Source organism: Varanus komodoensis, unplaced genomic scaffold (genome assembly GCF_004798865.1).
Source record: "Varanus komodoensis strain SLA01 unplaced genomic scaffold, ASM479886v1 scaffold6_2, whole genome shotgun sequence".
In the NCBI taxonomy this organism is placed as follows: Eukaryota; Metazoa; Chordata; class Lepidosauria; order Squamata; family Varanidae; genus Varanus; species Varanus komodoensis.
Genome location: NW_025336346.1, coordinates 22,072,255 through 22,090,383, shown reverse-complemented (window position 1 = coordinate 22,090,383; position 18,129 = coordinate 22,072,255). Strand labels below are relative to the sequence as shown.

Below are 18,129 nucleotides of genomic sequence, written 5' to 3'. Positions count from 1 at the left end.
CTTCATGATTGGGTGGGGACCAGAATTCTGGTCTCTCAAGCCCCTGTCTAATTCTCTAATCATTGTTCCAAACTGGCTTTCGGTTGCAGTTATCTTCCTCCACAAGGCAAAATTCAGGAAGTCATTTCAGTCCTCATGTTCAATGCTAACATCCTTTAGTTTGCATGGAAACATGGCTGTGGCCTCTGATTTAGCACAAATGGCATTATGTGTTCAGGCTGGGCACACATTTGTACCTATGGAAATGAACCTGTTGACACAGTTTTGGGTCCATGTGCACAATGGGCAGTAAAGCAAGAGAGAAGCAAAGCATTTGTCTCAAAAAGCCAGCCCTCTTCTCAGCTCAATGAGAAAAGTGTGTGGGTGTGCTTTTTTTCTTTCAAGATATTCCAACAAAAACAATGCAACACCACTTTAAATTCTTCCCTCCTACCCTAAATATGAATGTTGCATATTCTACATTTGTTGGCCTGAACAAGGTAAATCTGACATTGAGTTATGCAAACATCATCAATATAACACACAAAGCATTTCTTTGCTTCCCACCACCCTACTTATGCATGTCATAAAAATGGCATGCATTAAATTCCCCCACCCCATGAGTATCGGAGCTTCTTTATGCTAAACTCTTATTGTCTAAAAACACTTGGTCAATTATCCATCAAATTCAAATCCCCCTGGATGTTTGCTCCCTATTTGGTATGGAGTGAATTCTTAGAACCAGTCAAATAACCACTCTCAAAGTTAGATCATTTGTTAATTCAAAGACTAAATGCTTTTGGTGGTTTAAGCTGCTCCCAGATGAAATATTTATCATAATATTTATTGTGCTGCCTTACTCAGGGAAGGTCCGGGTGATGACATCTTCTACTCAAAACCCTCAGAACATTTATCTTTTTTTTTTTTTCTTTCCTTCTTAAGGAAAACAAGATGGGATAGATGTGTAACACCTTCTGGTTGTTAGCTTTAGGACCTGTTTGTCTGGAAGTACTCTTAAACCGTACTGCATGTACCAGCTGACCATGGCAAGATACATCACAAGTGTTGCAGGAAAATAGTCCTGTGACAGAATCAAGGTGTAAGCATCCAGGTCTTCTGATGGTCATCCTGCTTGAAGAATGCCTAATCACATGGCTGAGGCTAGGCTGAGACTTTGTGCCCATGGGCCAATACCAACCCTCTTTGGCCTTTTATTCTTCAGCAGGCTGCCAGGAATAATGTGTGTCAGATACTGGCCTGAAGCACATATCATGACAACCCATCATGAAGGGTTGTTGTGTCATGCAGAGCCAGACCACTTTAGTCAGGGTGGCTTATTTTTCACGAGTGAGCCACCCTTACAATCCATGGCTTATTCTAAGGGTTGGCCATACCCCAGTGAGTTGCATGTCAGCCAAACCTGGGAGAACAATTTCAGTGTGAGTTGCCAGAATCGGTCAAGGGGATATGGGAAACTGAAATATTGAAGGCACAATCACAAGCTATGTCCACAAGAAGGAAAATGGGGGCATTTAAAGGGGTCTGTATGACTGTTCAGGGAGCTAAGTGGTGCAGCAGAGTTGCCAAAACCTGTAAGCTTGGTGTCAGGAAGGTGATGGTCCAGAATGAGCTGCGGCTGTTGAGAGATGCTGAACACAATAAAGGGGCTTTTTTGACTGTGTGAGGAGCAAGAAGATGAAGGGAAAGGTGGTGAATTGTTAACATGTGATGGAGAGAAGGCAGAACTACTTAACTCCTATTTTGCCTTGGCCCACCTGGGAAGTTGTGTTTAACCTGGGGCAAATAGAACAAAGGGATTTATAGAGGGATTTGCAGCTCAGAATTAGTTGAATTAGAATTGTTTGTTTAAAAATTTCTATACCATCTTATATTCCTAGGGAATCTCAAGATGTGATTAGAGAGTGCTTAGCTACTTTAACTGAGTTTATGTTCCAGATAAATTGCATACCCAGTGCTGAAGGAGTTTGCAGATGTTATTTCCAAACTGTGATCTGTAATCTCTGAGAACTCCTCTGGGAATGAAGAGATGTCTCTAGGTGAGGACTGGAAATGGGAAAATATTGTCCTTATTTTGGTAAAAGGGAAATATTTTGGGGTTGGGGAAAGGGAAACTACAGCCCGATCTGCCAGATGTCAATAGTGGGCAAAATTTTCAAACAGATGATTAAGCTGTCTGACTGTGAGCATCCCTGATTAGTAGGAGTCAAATAGGTTTGTCAAAAATAGATCAAGCCAAACCAACCTTTTATCTTTTTGGATATAGTTCTAATTTGGTGGATCATAGTACAGTCTTGATTTCAGCAAAGCATTCACCATAGTTCATATGGTATCTTTGATGACAAGGTGGTAAAATGTGAGTTTGACCACACTACTGTCAGGTGGATCCTCAGCTGGTTGAGCAACAGAGTCAATGAGTGTTAATTAATGGCCTGGCAGATCTTGAGTGGAATGCCAGAGGAGGCTCTGTGCTGCGCAACATTTTTATAAATGAGTTGGCAGTGATTGTCAAGGGGCTGCTTATCAAATTTGCAGATGACACAAAGCTGGGAGGGACAGCCAACACCACAGAAGATAAAATTGAGATCCAAAAGGATCCACACTGGCTGGAACACTGGACCAAATCTTAAAAGATGAAATTCAACAGAGCTAAATGTGAAGTCTTCCATTCAGGGACAAAAAGAAAGTCAAAGACACAAGTATAACATGGGGGGAAGAGGAGAGCCCTGGTTTTTAATGGATCACAAATATAAATATAATATGAATATAAATCAGCAATGCAGTGGAGCAGCTAAGAAAGCTAATGTAATCTTGGGCTCTCTCAGTAGCAGCATAGGGCCCAGATCACAGGAACTTTTACTGTATTTTGCATTGGTCAGGCCACATTTGGAGTACTGTGTACAGTGCCCCATTTTAAGAAGGACATTGTCAGGTTGAAGGATATGCAGAGAAGATGCAAGGGTATGGAAATCAAGCCCTATTCATTCTTGATACTTATTTAGTTCATGTCTATACCTCCAGTAGTCCAAGGCTCTCAGGAGAGTTTACAAATATCAAATACCTTAAAATACATAACATAGTGTGAAAAACATTTACGTGCACACCTGTAAACAGGCAGCTTCTCCAGAAAGATACCACAATTAATGCTACTGAAAGCTGGTGAGAGATCCAGAAGTATTAACTGTCTCACAGTCCCCATGTCTTTCTCCCAAGATAGAGCATTAAACAGGGCAACCAAGGCTAAAACCCAGCCTAAGCCCTGACTGTAATGGATCCAGATAATCAGTCTCTTCCAGGAAAGGAGTATTTTTCCACCAGCCCAAAGTTTTTAGGGTTTCCACATCCAGATTTCTTCAGAAGTTCTATTGTCACCTCTTTCATTCCCTCTCACCAGGAGGCATTGATCACTGCCCTAGCCATGGCTGGGAAATCATGCCTCTCTTATAATACTTTCAACTAGGCATAGCATCTCTCCAGTCTTAGTGACTTTAAGTTTACATATTTTATCTTTAAATTTTTTGATCTACACATATGTATAGTCTGCGTATTTTGCTAGTGTCTATAGAAAGTCAAAGGCAGAAGAAGAAAAGGAAGACCAAATATGCCATGGAGCCACAGTTTTGAACATAGAAAAGCTAAGTGGGGCTGTCATGGGCAGGACATTTTCCAGGGCTTTCCATTCAGTTGATGACTTGACAGCACATAACAACAAACTGGAATTAAATTACTACAAGCATAACCCAAGACCGGCCCTATCATTAGGCAGAGCAAAATGGCTGGCAAAGGCAGCCGATGCAGGAAGTCAGAAAGAGCTTGGTGTTGGAGAGCAGAGTTGTGCCCCAGTCTTTATCTGACCTAGACTATTGCCTTCAGGTTCAGTGAATGATGTGATCGAATTGCCAGTGTTGAAGTAAAGTTGAACTGATACCTGGAATAGGGATTGCAGGCAAGGGGCGTCATGCTGTTCGCCTTAGGCAGCAAAATATTCTGGGTTGTCCCTGAGTATAGTTCTGAAAAGAAAGGAAAGGGAGCCAGTGTGGTGATGTGGTTAAGAGCAGGCGACCTGGACACTAGTCCCCGCTAAGCCATGGACCAAACTGGGCAACTTTGGGCCAGTCACAGGCTCTCAGCCCAACAAACCTCACAGCATTGTTGTTGTGGAATAGGACTGCGAGCAGGAGGAGGAGAATTATGAAAGCCTCTTTGAGTTCATAAGAAAAAAACAGGTTATAAATGTAATACATTAATAGTGTCTGTGTTACTTTCTTTTAATTTCCTATAATCTACCAATGGCATATTGAAGGACTGAACACAAAAGGGTAAGAGGCCAAATGTCATCTTTTTTATGGTAAGGACTCATTATTTTGTGCAGAACAATTCTGCCGTTTTCTTGCTACCACATTTCTAGGTTGACTCTGTAATAATAGTATGTTCCTTATTCATTCCCTTGAGCTCTGCAGATGAGAATGCTAAGATGGTTATGCCCTTGTTATTATGTGGAGTGGTGCTCTTGCAGTCCTAAAGGCCACAGAACAATGCCCCAGAGGGCTTTGTGTGGTGGTGCGAGGCAAAGGCAGGAAGGAAAATGGACTCCAGTTTCTAACTCCATGAGTCAGTATGTTGAATTTATTTATGAGGAAGCTAGCTGTGCCATCTCCATCGGGACCTTTGTTAAGGGAAAGCCAATCATTGTTTCACTTCAGAAAATGTTACAAACCTGCCAGATCTGGGTATGAAAAAATTCTGTCCAGTCTACTAATAAGAGAGATAAATGCTTTTGATTAAACATACCAAAAGCAAGATATAAAGTCAAAGGATGTTCTAAAATATTTCATTTCCTGGGCAAAACTGTATAACTGTTACCACAATTTCTTTTTACTAATCAGAGATCCAAAAAGGGTTAGACAATATTGCCTTGGAGCTCAGCTCAGTGACTATAAAAAGAACATTCAAGGAATAGATCTTTCCCAGTCCTGTAAGGATACTTCAGAAACAACTCAAATTGACTGGAAGAGCAGCTTGTGCAGTTCTTCAAATACTTTTCACTCTCCAGCCATTCATGATACCAACTGAATAGGAAGAGATTTAGGAAAGAAGTGGGGGAAGTTGCCTCTTTAATCACTGAGGTATTCATAGAAAACTCTGCTTTTACTCGTTGTGTTTCTTCTTGTAATGTGCCACAAATGCTTTTCAGGCTTTGTGTGTTCTCAAGGCAGTCAAATATATATACAGTCCAGATGTGACTAAGTCTCAGTACCCTAAGGCTGGTGCTCACCACTGGCACCCAATCCACTTTTTTATTAGCAAATGAGTGGTTTTGGCCCTCCTATGAGCTCAGAAGCCATGATGGATGTGATTTTTAAATGTCTGCTTTATTTTTTGGTGCCTGCATAGGGAGGTGTCACCTGGACCTCCCAAAATATCTCACTAGACTTCCAGGGTTGCCCTCCTTCTCTCTGAATGGGCCGGGAAATAGAAAGTAGGGGGGTTCATCCAGGCAAGCCTGCCCACACTGCTGTGGAAGTCTGTTTTACATGCCTCTTGCCATAATATCGCTTGAGGTACAAAGCACCTGCGACCAGGGCCTTCCCTATAGAGGCGCCTCAGCTGTGGACCATCCCCTCAGGGGAGTTTTCCCTCTCTTGCCCCACTCAATGATTTCAATGAGCTTTTGAAAGATGTCTTTTGAAAACTGTTCTTGACTAGTCTGCAAATGATTCATAGACTAAAAACCAACTGACTACAGCCGCTTTCTTCCTCTGGCATTGCCTACATTTTGCTATTTTTTACCTTGGTGTTATGTGCTGGCAGGTCATCTTCCAACTCATGGTGCCCCTAGGAAGGAAAGCCCTCCAGTGTGCCCGGCCCCTGACAGTCCTGCTCAGCTATTTAGCTACATATTTATATGCTGCCTAGAATGGCCAAAACGGCCTCCCGAGGCAGCCTCCCAGTTGTAAATTCAAGGCTATGGCTTCCTTTATGGAGTCAAGCAATCTCATATTTGGGTTTTTTACCTTCGTGTTCTAGTAATGCAGGTCACTTTGGGAAGGCATGTCCCTTAAAAATGGCTTGGAAAACAAGGAAGAAAGATAGGCTGAAATTACCAGGAACAGTGTACTTCTTCTATTGGAGGGCAGCACTCACTTGGCCCTGCTAATGCCTGCCACAAGTGTTATTCAGAAAGGATGCAGCCCTGTGCTAGGGAATGCTCAGACTTGTAGGCCTTTTTTCCCATCTAAGCATGCGTAATTTGTGCTTTGAGAGTACTTCATAACCTCATATAGCTGCCACTTCTTGATATCAGATATTCTGGTAGTGGGGCAGGGTCTGGGAGCAATTCCATCCGCTTCAGAAAGTAAAGGCCAGAGTTGGTCTAGACATGGATCCAGAAGATCTTGGGTGAGTCCAGAAGTGATGCCCAATAGCATTTTTTGGACCAGAGGTCCAGCTCAGCTGGCCTCGATGGATCGAAGGGGCTGGAGTTCAGCACAAAATTGCCTCGGCAGCTAAGATAGACAGCTTCAGTGACTGAAGGGGAAATCTGGCCTCGCTCCTTGTGATGTTGACATCGCCATGGAAGCCTCCAAACAGGCAAAATGCACCCCTGTTCCATTTGACAACCCTACAGACCATTTCCTACACTGATGTACATTCTCACAATTGAGAAAGATCACATGTCCTTCCATAAAATATTCATTTATTTACTTACTTATTCCATTTCTATGCCATCCCATCCCATAACCTAAAGGTTCTCTGGGCAGCTTACAAATGCTAAAAAAAGCATAAAAACATACATGGAAAACAGTAAAACAATTGATAATTGATCAAATAGATAAAACAATAAAATAATAGATAACATCACTTAATAAAATATACCCACACACACCAATAAATTAGCCAAAATTAAATTAAAATAAATAATCCTTAACAAGATATATAATTATTAATTTAAATTAAACAAAAGCTGTTTAAATAAAGAAAGTTTTTACCTGGCGCCCAAAAGAAAGAAGAGTTGGCGCCATCCGTATATCCTTGGGGAGTGAATTCCAGAGTCTAGGCACTGAGAAAGTCCTCCTCCTCATCCTTTCCCCTTTGATCTCACTAGGGAAGGGCATTAAGAGGAGGATACTTATAGGAGTGGTTGGAGCAAGAAATATCCTTGCAGTAGAAACACTTTTTTGAGGAACTGTGCCTGAGTTTCCTGCAATAAATAATAAACTATTTTTTGCTTTCCTGTTTACTTATTTTATTTATATGCAGCCCTACATCAAAGTCTTTGGTGTGATGCAGAGACAGATGCCAGGAAGGCCTTAAGTAGCAGGGCTCCTCTTAGATGTTTTGGTGCCCTAGAAAAAAGGTCAAAATAGTGCCTTGCTTTGGACCAGTCACTGGAGAGCAGCAGGTTCAAACAGCTGCCCGCACTCCACCTGCAAGGAATGGTGCCTTCTCATGATCATGAAGCCTCTCTTGCCACTTCTTGATTTGCAAACATGCACACACACTCACTGCCCATGCTGCAAATGGGTGTGTGTTGCTGTTCATCACTTCCATCGAAGACCAGAAGAGAATGTTTCAGGTAGCAGCTGTACGGAGAGAAGAGCCTCTGCCTCCCTGTCTGTCCATCTGTACTGCTGGGTAAAGGGGGGTGAGGGGAACCGAAGAAGAGCCATGCTAGGCTAGACCAAGGTCCCTCTAGTCCAGCATTCTGTTCACTCAGTGGCCAACCAGAGAAAGAGAGTCTCTGCCTGGATACACTTAACATGAACTCTCTCTCTCTCTCTCTCTCTCTCTCTCTCTCTCTCTCTCTCTCTCTCTCTCTCTCTCTCTCCTCTCTCTCTCTCTCTCTGCACGTGCATGCACACCCTTTGTTGGGTAGCAGCACTATAACCATACCCTGATTCTTCTTGGCCACTAATTTTTGCTTTTTCCTGGTTTTCCATCTATTGTTGGACTCCTCCTTGCTTTTCAATGGCATCAGACTTTTTTCCTGTGTTTCTTCCATTCTGGTGGTTGCAAAAACCCATGATACACAACAGTTGCTGCTTTATAGCAAGTGCAGGTCAAGTCTGTGTTGAAAATGTGTCTTATAATAATATTGGCTTTTCAGGACCGTTAAGCAGCACCTGAGAGCATTTGGCTTCAGGAAGGGAAATTACAAAGGATAAATGATTACCCAATTTGCTGAGACTCTGAAGTGAATCTACTGTGTTGCAGCTTGAGATATTACCCATGTATTAATCAGAGGAGTTTGTAATTTTCAACATCATTAATCCAGGTGCCAATAGGTTCAGGCATGGTTAATGTGACTTTTGTGGCACTAGGCATAGTTTCAAAGCAATCAGGTTCTCTACCTTTCATATTGCTTTATTGATCTTTGTTGTAATATAGCCCTTTTTGGGTGGCTGAAATATATTTTCTTTAAAATGGAGAAGATTCCCCTAAGGGTGATTTTCGGGGCACATTTGAGAATTCCAGAGACCATGTCAGGATCGGGCAGAGTGTACGCTTACAGCTTTTACTGCAGAACTGACATCTGAGCATCTTTTCCTGCTTTTTTGCCTCATAACCTGTAGGTGGCACTGTGGTATTGCAGAATAGCACAATTACAGAAGTGGATAAAGTATTTTCTTTCACTTTCAAGAATTCAGTTGCAATTTGTTGCTATAAAAAATCTGGCTGAAAGTGCTGCTTAGAATCAGAAGCAAATTGGAAGGCAAGAACACCATCTAAAGAATTTATAAACAAACACAAGTAAGGAATATGAGAGCACAAAAATGACTCATGCAGGGAAGTGTGCAATCTAGGTCATCCATTGGTTTTGCTCCTCTTCCTGACTTGTTTGGTCAAAGAACTTCTATGGATAGCCCAATTTCCTGACTTCTCCCACTCTCTTCCAATACTCTGGATTCCAGGTGTGGGCTCCTACAAGTTGGAGATAGAGTGCTTTCTATCAACAGCATTGCAACAGAAGATGGAACAATGGAAGAAGCCAATCAGCTCTTGCGGGATGCAGCACTTACTAACAAGGTTGTTCTGGAGGTTGAGTTTGATGTGGCAGGTATGGGAATGCTTAGTTTTGCCACAAGCCTGAACTCCTTTTTAATATTGCTTCCCTGAGGGCTTCAAACACATTCTTTTAAAATGCTGCAGAGTTAAGGCAATGTAGACCAGTAAATGACCAGTGCCCAGTGTTCAGTGATCGAGAGACCAGACTGTGTCATTCTCTCTCTCCCCCGCACACTCTCTTTTTCTTAGTTACTGCATTTGTAATCTTGAAACTAGAGCCAGAGGGTTTCTCCAAGAATTGTGCTTCAGTTTAGTGTACCCTTCAAACAAAAGTTGCAAGCACATCGCTATCAGTGATGCAACTCCAGTACAGATGCATTAGGGGAGGGGCTCCGGCTCAGTGGTAAAGCACACACTTTACACGTACAAGATGCCAAAGTCCCCAGTGTATTCAGTAGCACAGAGGAGGAAAGACCTCCCTCTGAGGCCTTGTCAGACTGTGCTGGTCGATAGACCAGTAATCTGATTTGATTCAAGGCAGCTCGCTGTGTGCCTTTATGGATAGTCTGTAACACCTATGAAGAGTTTCAGATTTCCAGCTCAAAGCGTTTCTGGTGCATGGCAGAGAGCGTGGCTGGTGCACAGCTTTTCCCATTATAGCTCTGTAGGAAACATTTATTATTTTGAATTTTTCATCCCTCCTTTCCCTTAGGAGCTCATGACATATGTGCTGCATGCATCCCTTATTTTATTATCACGCCAATTTCTCTAGTGAGGCTGGTTCAACTGAGAGATGGTCACTGGCCCACGCCACCCAGTGATGTGGGTGGTTGGGTAGATTTTTGACCTGGATATTTCTTGTCCTCATAGACATGGTCAGCACTGCACCATGCTGGCCCTCAAATTAAAAGTGCAAGAGCATTCCTCAGTATCAGGGAAGCCGACTGCGCTTAGCTAGAGAAGGTGCCAGAGAATCACCACCAAGCCCCATCTGCTCATAATAATAAAATGTAGGTAGCCAGGAATATAAAGCATTAACCCAGCAGCATGTTGTCACCCATCCTACTGGGCATTGTAGCTTGCCAGGCAGCTCCTCCCTGATCCACAGTCTCGCAGCCATCAGACACTCTCATCATGTTGCTGCCATCAAATGCTTACCAGGCTCCCAATGTCACCATGGCTGTAAAAATGAAAAAGGTTAGACTTCCAGGGGAAGATTAAATACAAAACTAGGTTTCTCTCTGTTTTAGTATCAGCAGTTCCACACCCTACGAATAAGTTTAATTTCCTCTTGCAAAGGGGAAAGAAATCACTCATATGTGGCAGGGATGAATTGTGCTATGGTTTTCACACGTATCCAACTAATTCAAAGACAAATGCCACATATACACCACCCACCCTTCAGAGATAAATGGTCTATGCAGAAAGACAGCAGCTATCATGTGAATTAGAGGCATTATGCCTTAATAATTACTGCATCAAGGTTAAATTATGTACAGTTTCTAAATTGTGTATCGCTGCTTGTTAGTTCATTCATTAATTTGGGGCAAATTCAAGCGCTTTTAAAAATGTTTATTATAGTTTGTTGGAATAATGAAAATTTAGGGCAGCTTCATCTTTAATAATCTGCACACAAGGGCTGCCAGAAAGTACTTTGTCTGGGAATGTTTCGGAAGGCCCAGTGGGTGGGCCAGTTCATGCAGCCTTCACATGCATGTATTGTGCTGACATGAAGGCTGGCGTGTATTAAAGCAGATGGGAAGAGGCTCACTGACATCGTGAACTTCACATCAAAGATCCTCTGTATCTTTGTGTGAAGGTTTGAGTGTACACCTATCATTCATTTTCCTAAGTTGGGAAGTCCGTAGCACAACCCAGTGAAGCTTTGAAAAGCTGTATCTAATTGACACTCACTAATAGGTTTTTCTTTTGTTCTGTAGAATCTGTCATTCCCAGCAGTGGTACCTTTCATGTTAAACTACCTAAGAAGAGAGGTGTGGAGCTTGGGATTACCATCAGCTGTAAGTATTGCTGAATTGGAAGATGAGAACTACCACCTCCTTTGCAATGCAAGGGTGTTCTGGACAAGTTGCCATCCGTACCTAGTTATGACTGGATAATATGCATACACTCACAAATTTTGGAGTACTGTATCCATGCTTCTCAGCCTGCAAGGTCAGCATGAACAAGCCATTTTCTAGTAGTGTCTGCTTGGTGGAAGGCCTTTACTTTTGCAAATGGCTCCTTCTCTTGGATGGGGGCAGTAACAGCTTGCAAACCATGTGCAGGCAAGAACTTTTCCAAGGCTTGGAGACCTACCCTGCAAGAGTTGCAGTAGAGCTAACCTCCAAGCTGACAGCAAAATAGTTGTTCCAAAGAAATGTGCATTATTGCTTCACATTGGCCTAATGCCTTATCCAGGTTCCTTCTTTGAAATACTTCTCTGAAAAGCACATGTGCCTTTGAATCTGGCTGACTTTTGCATCATGTTTTCCTGTTGAAAAGCAAGCATGTTTTGATATGCAACAGAGTAAGGAAAACTTGAGAGGTGAGTAATTCTCTGCAGTTTTCTGCTGTTGTGTGGGAATGTGGACATCCTGTGGTCACTGCCTCCCCAAACCAGAATTAAACAAAACAAGCCATACATGCAGACGCACACTCATTCAGTCACACACTAGTACTTTCAAATCAGTTTCTCATCAAACCAAGTCAGGGATAATTTTGTACAGTCTAGAGGTGGCAGATCGTAGCAACCTTCCTAAATTGCATAGCCTATATCCTGAGAAGAAATGTTTGTCGCCATCCTGGATACTTCCTAGTTTCCCTGATAGACTGTTGCCATTTTAACTGCATCCTACCTAAAATGGAAGAGTTAAAATGCATAAAACTGTTTTTCCAGGTTAGAATGTCTGCCACTTTTCATGACTTTTGCAAAACTCTTTGGGTGCCTTCAGATGATGCTTTTACTGTGCAATTACCCTGCGTCAAACATGCACTTCTACAAGAGGACAACATCTTTAATTTGTACCTCTTGTTACTTTTGTCTGCTTTGCATCCCCACCCACTGATGATTTTCTCTGATGGTCTTGGTATTTCTGCAGACTGAAGTTCCCTTGACATACTGTCCCTCTTCTATGTGAATGGTGTTGTTTAACCTCAGAGAGTGAAGATTGCTGTTGGTATAGTCTGGTATTTTCAGCAGGGGAAAATGATGTGCTGTTTCACAGTGGGTGCAGTCAATGACTGCCCTTCCAGATAAGATGCATAGTATGTACACTTCTCTTAGCTTCAGGAGAATGCAGGCTGATTAACTCTATGAATAGGTTCAAATGCTTCAATTCAGCTTTTGTCAAAACAGCTTATCCAAAGATTGCTTGGAAAAGATCTGCACCAGAAAACATCATTTTGTTCAGTAATAATTAAGGATAGTTCTTAATGTATATAGAAGTAGCTGAATTTGTTGGTAGATCAAGGCTGGTTCTTAAGCTTGCTTTTGATGTATGAAGCTGGTTCTGTCATTAAACACAGTGAGGCAGCTGCCTTAGGCAACTAATTCTGGAAGTCTAGAAAGGGCAGCAAATGGTTAAATATTTAATTTTTTTGTTGTATTTTTATTGCCAAGGAGGGGAAATGCAGGATTTCCTGCCACGGGTGCCAGAATAATTTGACCAGCCTTGGATACATTGACTTCAGTTGGGTGGAGTGGGCAAGGGGTATAATTTGCTGCTCCACCTCAGGGAAGAAAATGTATCAGGCTTGCCCCACTGATGTGATAAAACTTTCATTTGGTAATTTTATGTTTCCATGTGAAGATCTCCACTTCAGGGGTGGGCAGGTTACTCGGGACCTAAAATCCCTTCAAATGGTTTGCCGCTCATAAGCAAGAATTTATGACACACAATTGTTTAATGATAGCAAGAACAAAAGGATGTTGCTGAGCCCTAACCAAGAATGACTTTTTGTGTGAAAGGAATGGGAGATTATTCTGGGATTGAGACCTTATTCTGAAAATGATGTTAGGTTCCCTGGTCCTTAACATCAGGAGCTAGGGAGTCTTTCCACTCCAAAAACATTAGCGCTGGGTGTAATTAATTCCTCCCCTCAAAAATGGCTTTATAAATTGACCAAGTCATCAACCTTGATTCAGAATGTAAAGACTCAAAGGACAAATATTCAGAGCCTGATATGAATACCTTGCTAGAAGAACATTATAGGACACAATCCTATCCATGTTTTGACAGAAAAAGGCCTAAATAGGCATAAGATGTGCCCTTAATTTATACATGCTCTCAAATGAATGGATGCTGCAAAAAAGTTCAAGTAATGGTGGCTTTTCAGGCTGACTGATTTTATGTTACAAACAGTTCAGACCTATGTGTCTTGCTGCTTGCAAGTTTGTGTTCCCCTTCCTTTAGCTCTCAGATTCATTTTAAAAGCATTCTTTCCACTGTTACTAACACTTTCTTTCAGGGATGTGGCTTTATAGCCATATTAGACTTAGTTTAATTACACATTTCCCAAATGCTGCTTTGTCTCAATCAATAGTGGAAGGTGTTTTATAACTGGCGGAGTCACTGATGCGTGTGAGTTATGTGCACAAACTCCTCTGAGGGGAATAATTTCCCAATCCAAGTCATTATGCATCCTATTAAAAACACAAAACAGACATGTGTTTTGAGACACTTCATCCATCATGCCATAAAGCAGAGGTTGCCCGGCTTCCTGCAGAGATTGTGGAAGCCAGGGCATAATTCAGGAAAAGTAAATAAGAGTATTGACCATCTTGTATCTTGCTGCTGCACAAAAACAAGAACCAAGAATGTTTTGATGATGTGATCATTCTTCTCCCAGAGCTTCCCAGGCCTACTGCTTTCAGTTCATGGGGTAACCCTTAAAACGTCCTTTGTGATTAAATGCTGTAGCCAGTACTAAGGTGGTCAGCAGACCAAATTATGACAGTGAAGGCAGTTATTGGTAAGGGTGAGATCTGCCTTATTTTGTACCCTAGCAATAATCAGCGTAGGATGAGATGGGATGAAGTTGTGAAATAATAACATATCACAGAGTTTGGAGAGCTATTTAAAATCAGATTTCACTCAACAAGACACCTAGTCACAGATCTGTAGAAATGTCATGACTTAAATGTGGCACCTGTAGCCATCCAGACAATTTGGCCTGCAACTCCCATTAGACCTAGCTAGCATCTCTGTGATAAGCCAAAACATCCAAGGGGCCACAGGCTGTGCAGCCCTGTTGGAAGACACAGGAGATACTTTATTACATTGAAGCTGGATTACTTAAGGGTTGCCTCCCAGTGAATACGCTAACTTCTATTATTATTATTATTATTATTATTATTATTATTATTATTATTATTATAACATTTCTATGCCGCCCCTTGCCGAAACCTCGGGGCGGCTTACAACATGATAAAATACATTGAAATACAATAGTACATAATAAATTACCATTAAATACAAAATACAAAAAATACATTGACTTACAAATATAAAATTAAAATTATCAGTATAAAATAAAAATATAGGAGGAGAAAGAGAAGGAAGAAGAAGTTGCCCTGGCCAGATCATATGTTTTAACAGTTGAAATGATGTTTAAATAAAAAGGTCTTTACCTGGCGCCGAAAAACCCGTAACGACGGTGCCAGGCGGACCTCTTTGGGGAGTGAATTCCATAGGTTGGGCGCCACCGCAGAGAAAGCCCTCCTCCGGGTACTTACTCTCCTAATTTCTTTCATGGAGGGTTCCCGGAGAAGGGACTTTCCTGCAGATCTCAAAGGGCGGTCGGGCATATACGGACGTAAGTGCTCGTTCAGGTAGCCAGGACCCAATACTTCTAGGCCTCATACTTGGATTTCAGTGAAACATCAGTCAAGAACCATGATGCAAAGAGGCATAAAAATGATCTTTTGAAAAATATCTTTTGATTTTTTGGTGTAAAATAGCAATATTCAGACATATATAAGAAAATGATTAACTACCAAAAACGAAAACAAAACCCCAGCATTTCAAGCCAGTGATAACCCTTAATATAGTAAACAATGGATGGGATGGTGGACTTATCTCAGAAAAGTAACCTCTGTCATTTCCTGTGCTCTCTGAGAGTGAGTCGTTTCACACCTGAAAAATAATAAATGTATGGCCTACAGTGACTCACAGTGGGAACTGAATGGGAAGGGTGTAGCCCTACTAGTTCTTCTGGACTGCTTGGTGACTTTCAGCACCAGCATCAGTCCTCACCTGGCTGGGCTGTGGGGAAACAGTTCGGCAGTTGTTCTGAGCCTACCTGCCAGGTTACTTGCAGGATGTGGTGTTGAGGAATGCTGCTCTGCTGGGGAAAAGACAAGAAAAATAATGCCCCGTCCCCTTTTGAAAACCCTCTCACTTGCCAAGCCCATTTGCCAGGCACATAGGAAAGAGCTTAATCCCATTGTGTTTCTAGGTTTTGGAATGCACTCCTTTCGGAGTTGCAACATAACCCCAGTCTTTGTGTAGAGCACTCAGGAAGGGAGTTAAGTTGCACATTTTTAAACACCCTTTTGAAAACTAATTCTTATGGCTTTTAATGTTGTTTTCAGTGTTTTGCTATGTTGTGTTTGGTTGTGATTTTTATGTTTTGAACCCTTTATTAACCACTTTGGTAGATTACAGAAAGACAGTACAGGAATGCAGTTAAAAAACAGATGAGAAATTGCAAGTTATAATTTAGAAGACAGAGCAGCTTCTCTGGCCCATTTTCTCCCCCGTCCTGTTCTTTGCCATCTGCCTGCAGTGGCAAGGTGGGCTTAACTACCACACAACAGACAGGAGAAGGTGACAGAAGATGGGTTTAGGGAGGGATAACCAGGAGGAAACCATGAGGCACCCTGGAGGCTGTGGCCTGCTAACTCACATGGCCGGACTTTCCTCGGTGTGCGGCCTCAGCACCTGCAAGTGGGAGATCTGCTCTATTTTTGCCGGTACTGCGATCACTTTGTATGATTGTTAGATTCATGGCCTTTCTCTATCTGTGGTTCCTAAGCCACTTTTAATTAAGTGTCCTGTGTTTTCTCAACCAGCATGACCTTTGGTCTGCGGTGGTCGTCAAGTAAATAATACTAAGCCTAGAGTGGGCCTAAAATCCTTATTCGGCTGACCAGCTTCTTCCCCAGGTCCCTTCCGTTCCACCTCCCTCACCAAGGTCACTCCTCCCCAGTCAGCAGCTAGACGAGAGCACTTTTGCTTCCCAAGCCTCAGTTGGTGCTTCTGGACGTTTTTTAAAGGTATAAGTGCAGCGTGGAGGCATTGTCTGGGGGGTTGCTCCTGGGGCAGGAAGGCCTCTCTCTCCCATTCCCAGCATTGTGCCCAACTTGTTAAATGGCCCCTCTCCTGCTGTGATTGGGTTTTTCAAACCCTTTTTTAAAAGCTACTTGCAGTGGACTAGTATTTTCAGGGAGCAGATCTCTCCCTCCCTCCGTCCCTTCCTCCGTGTGTGTGTGTGTGTGTGTGTGTGTGTGTGTGTGTGTGTGTGTGAGAGAGAGAGAGAGAGAGAGAGAGAGAGAGAGAGAGAGAGAGAGAGAGAGAGAAGACTTCCAGATGGAGGGCTCCAAGTGCTGCCAGCCAAAGGGCATTATGCAGCTGTTTGGTCTTTTCTTTATTCATGGATTATTTTTCTTTTGCATTAAGGAAAAGGATGGAAAAAGATTTGGGCAAGCAGATGAGGGTTGTGATGCATGGACTCTGTATAAAGAATGAAAAAAGTCCCATCTGGAAGTATTCTGTGTGTGAGGGGGGAATAGAGAGAGAGAGAGAGAGAGGAGAGAGAGGGAAAGGTTGTGTGTTTAAATAGAGTACATGCAATCACAGAGGAGGTGTCCCTTTATTATTCTCCTGACACATTCCTTTTAATGGGGGAAGAGGCTCCTTGCGGGCTGTGTGCTTTCTCCTTTTCTGGAGGTGGCATGCCTGAATTGCTGTGGATTTGGACAGGGAATCTTGGATTTCCTGGATGTCTTGCACCCCTCCTGTTCAAGGGATCCTGTGGGTAGCTGGTTTGCTACCTTATATATGGAGTGCGGGACTAGATGGACCTTGAGTCTGATCCCGCATGGCTTTGCTTATGTTCTTATGTACTACAGCGCAAGATAGGAAAGTTGGCAGACTGCAGATCTTTTTGCATTACAACTCCCATAGGCCCCAGTCATCATGGCCAATGGTCATGGTTGTTAGGGATTCTCCTCCAACATCTGGAGGGCAACAAGTTGCCTACCCGTGCTCTTGTACATTGGAAATCCAGTGCCGTGTCTTTCAGCCACCATTACAATGCAAGATGAAAGCTTTGGTAGAATAGAATGAAGGCCTGCAATAATGCTGTAACACACAAGCCAAGGAAACAGGCGTGAGCACAGAATAGTTTGAAGCATTAAAAGCAAAGCAAGCCCATCTATGTTTCAGGGGAGAATTACAGAGAGGCCAGCTGGAAGCAAACCTGAGCGAGCAGCAAAGTGAGTAACTTGCCAATGAAAATTTAATTTAGCTAATAAGATCTATTAGGGTTAATTGAATACTAATTGACTACAGAGCTGTCTTTCTCACCAAATTAGTTTGTATCTTTTGCATGTTGGGAGGAGCATTGTGAAACAATCAGTGCTAGATTAATTTTTAACCAACTTTTCCTAGAGCAGAGTATCCATTGCTTAAAATTATTAAATTTGTTTTTGTAAACCAGGCTCATTATATGTGACCATTTTAACAATTATTCTGAAGCCTGAATTGGAAACTCTTTAACGATTAGTGTGCAAAATAGGTTTGAAGTATGTGGCGTTATTTCCTCCCTGCAGGGGTAGGGGCCCATTTGAATGGTCCATCTCAGAAGACTGGTGGGATCCAGTGGATTCCTGAACGTCCTTGGGGATTTCCTGGTGACAGAGCCTACGATTCAGCCAAGGCCCTTGTCTCACTGTAGAAAGGTGGGGTGCAGAGGGCAGCAGGCTCAATCGTAACTGAGTGCCCCCCCCCCCGCCAGTGCTGTAAAGGCTGCTCTGCTCTTTGATATATTGAGAAGCTGAGATCAATGAATAAAATGCATCACACCCCTTTCATGTCTGGCGCTGCTGCTGCCACCAGCTGG

At 42.5% G+C, this 18,129-nt stretch overlaps 1 protein-coding gene across 4 annotated transcripts in view; it reads left to right on the top strand.

Annotated features, from left to right (window-relative positions):
- GRIP2 (glutamate receptor interacting protein 2) overlaps positions 1 to 18,129 on the top strand; it is a 148,302-nt gene that overhangs the window by 94,790 nt on the left and 35,383 nt on the right. For all 4 annotated transcript variants that reach the window (XM_044451555.1, XM_044451554.1, XM_044451553.1 and 1 more), the window contains 2 exons: positions 8,910 to 9,055; positions 10,944 to 11,024. In XM_044451555.1, coding sequence (XP_044307490.1) covers positions 8,910 to 9,055; positions 10,944 to 11,024 — 227 coding nt within the window. The remainder of the gene's footprint in view (positions 1 to 8,909; positions 9,056 to 10,943; positions 11,025 to 18,129) is intronic.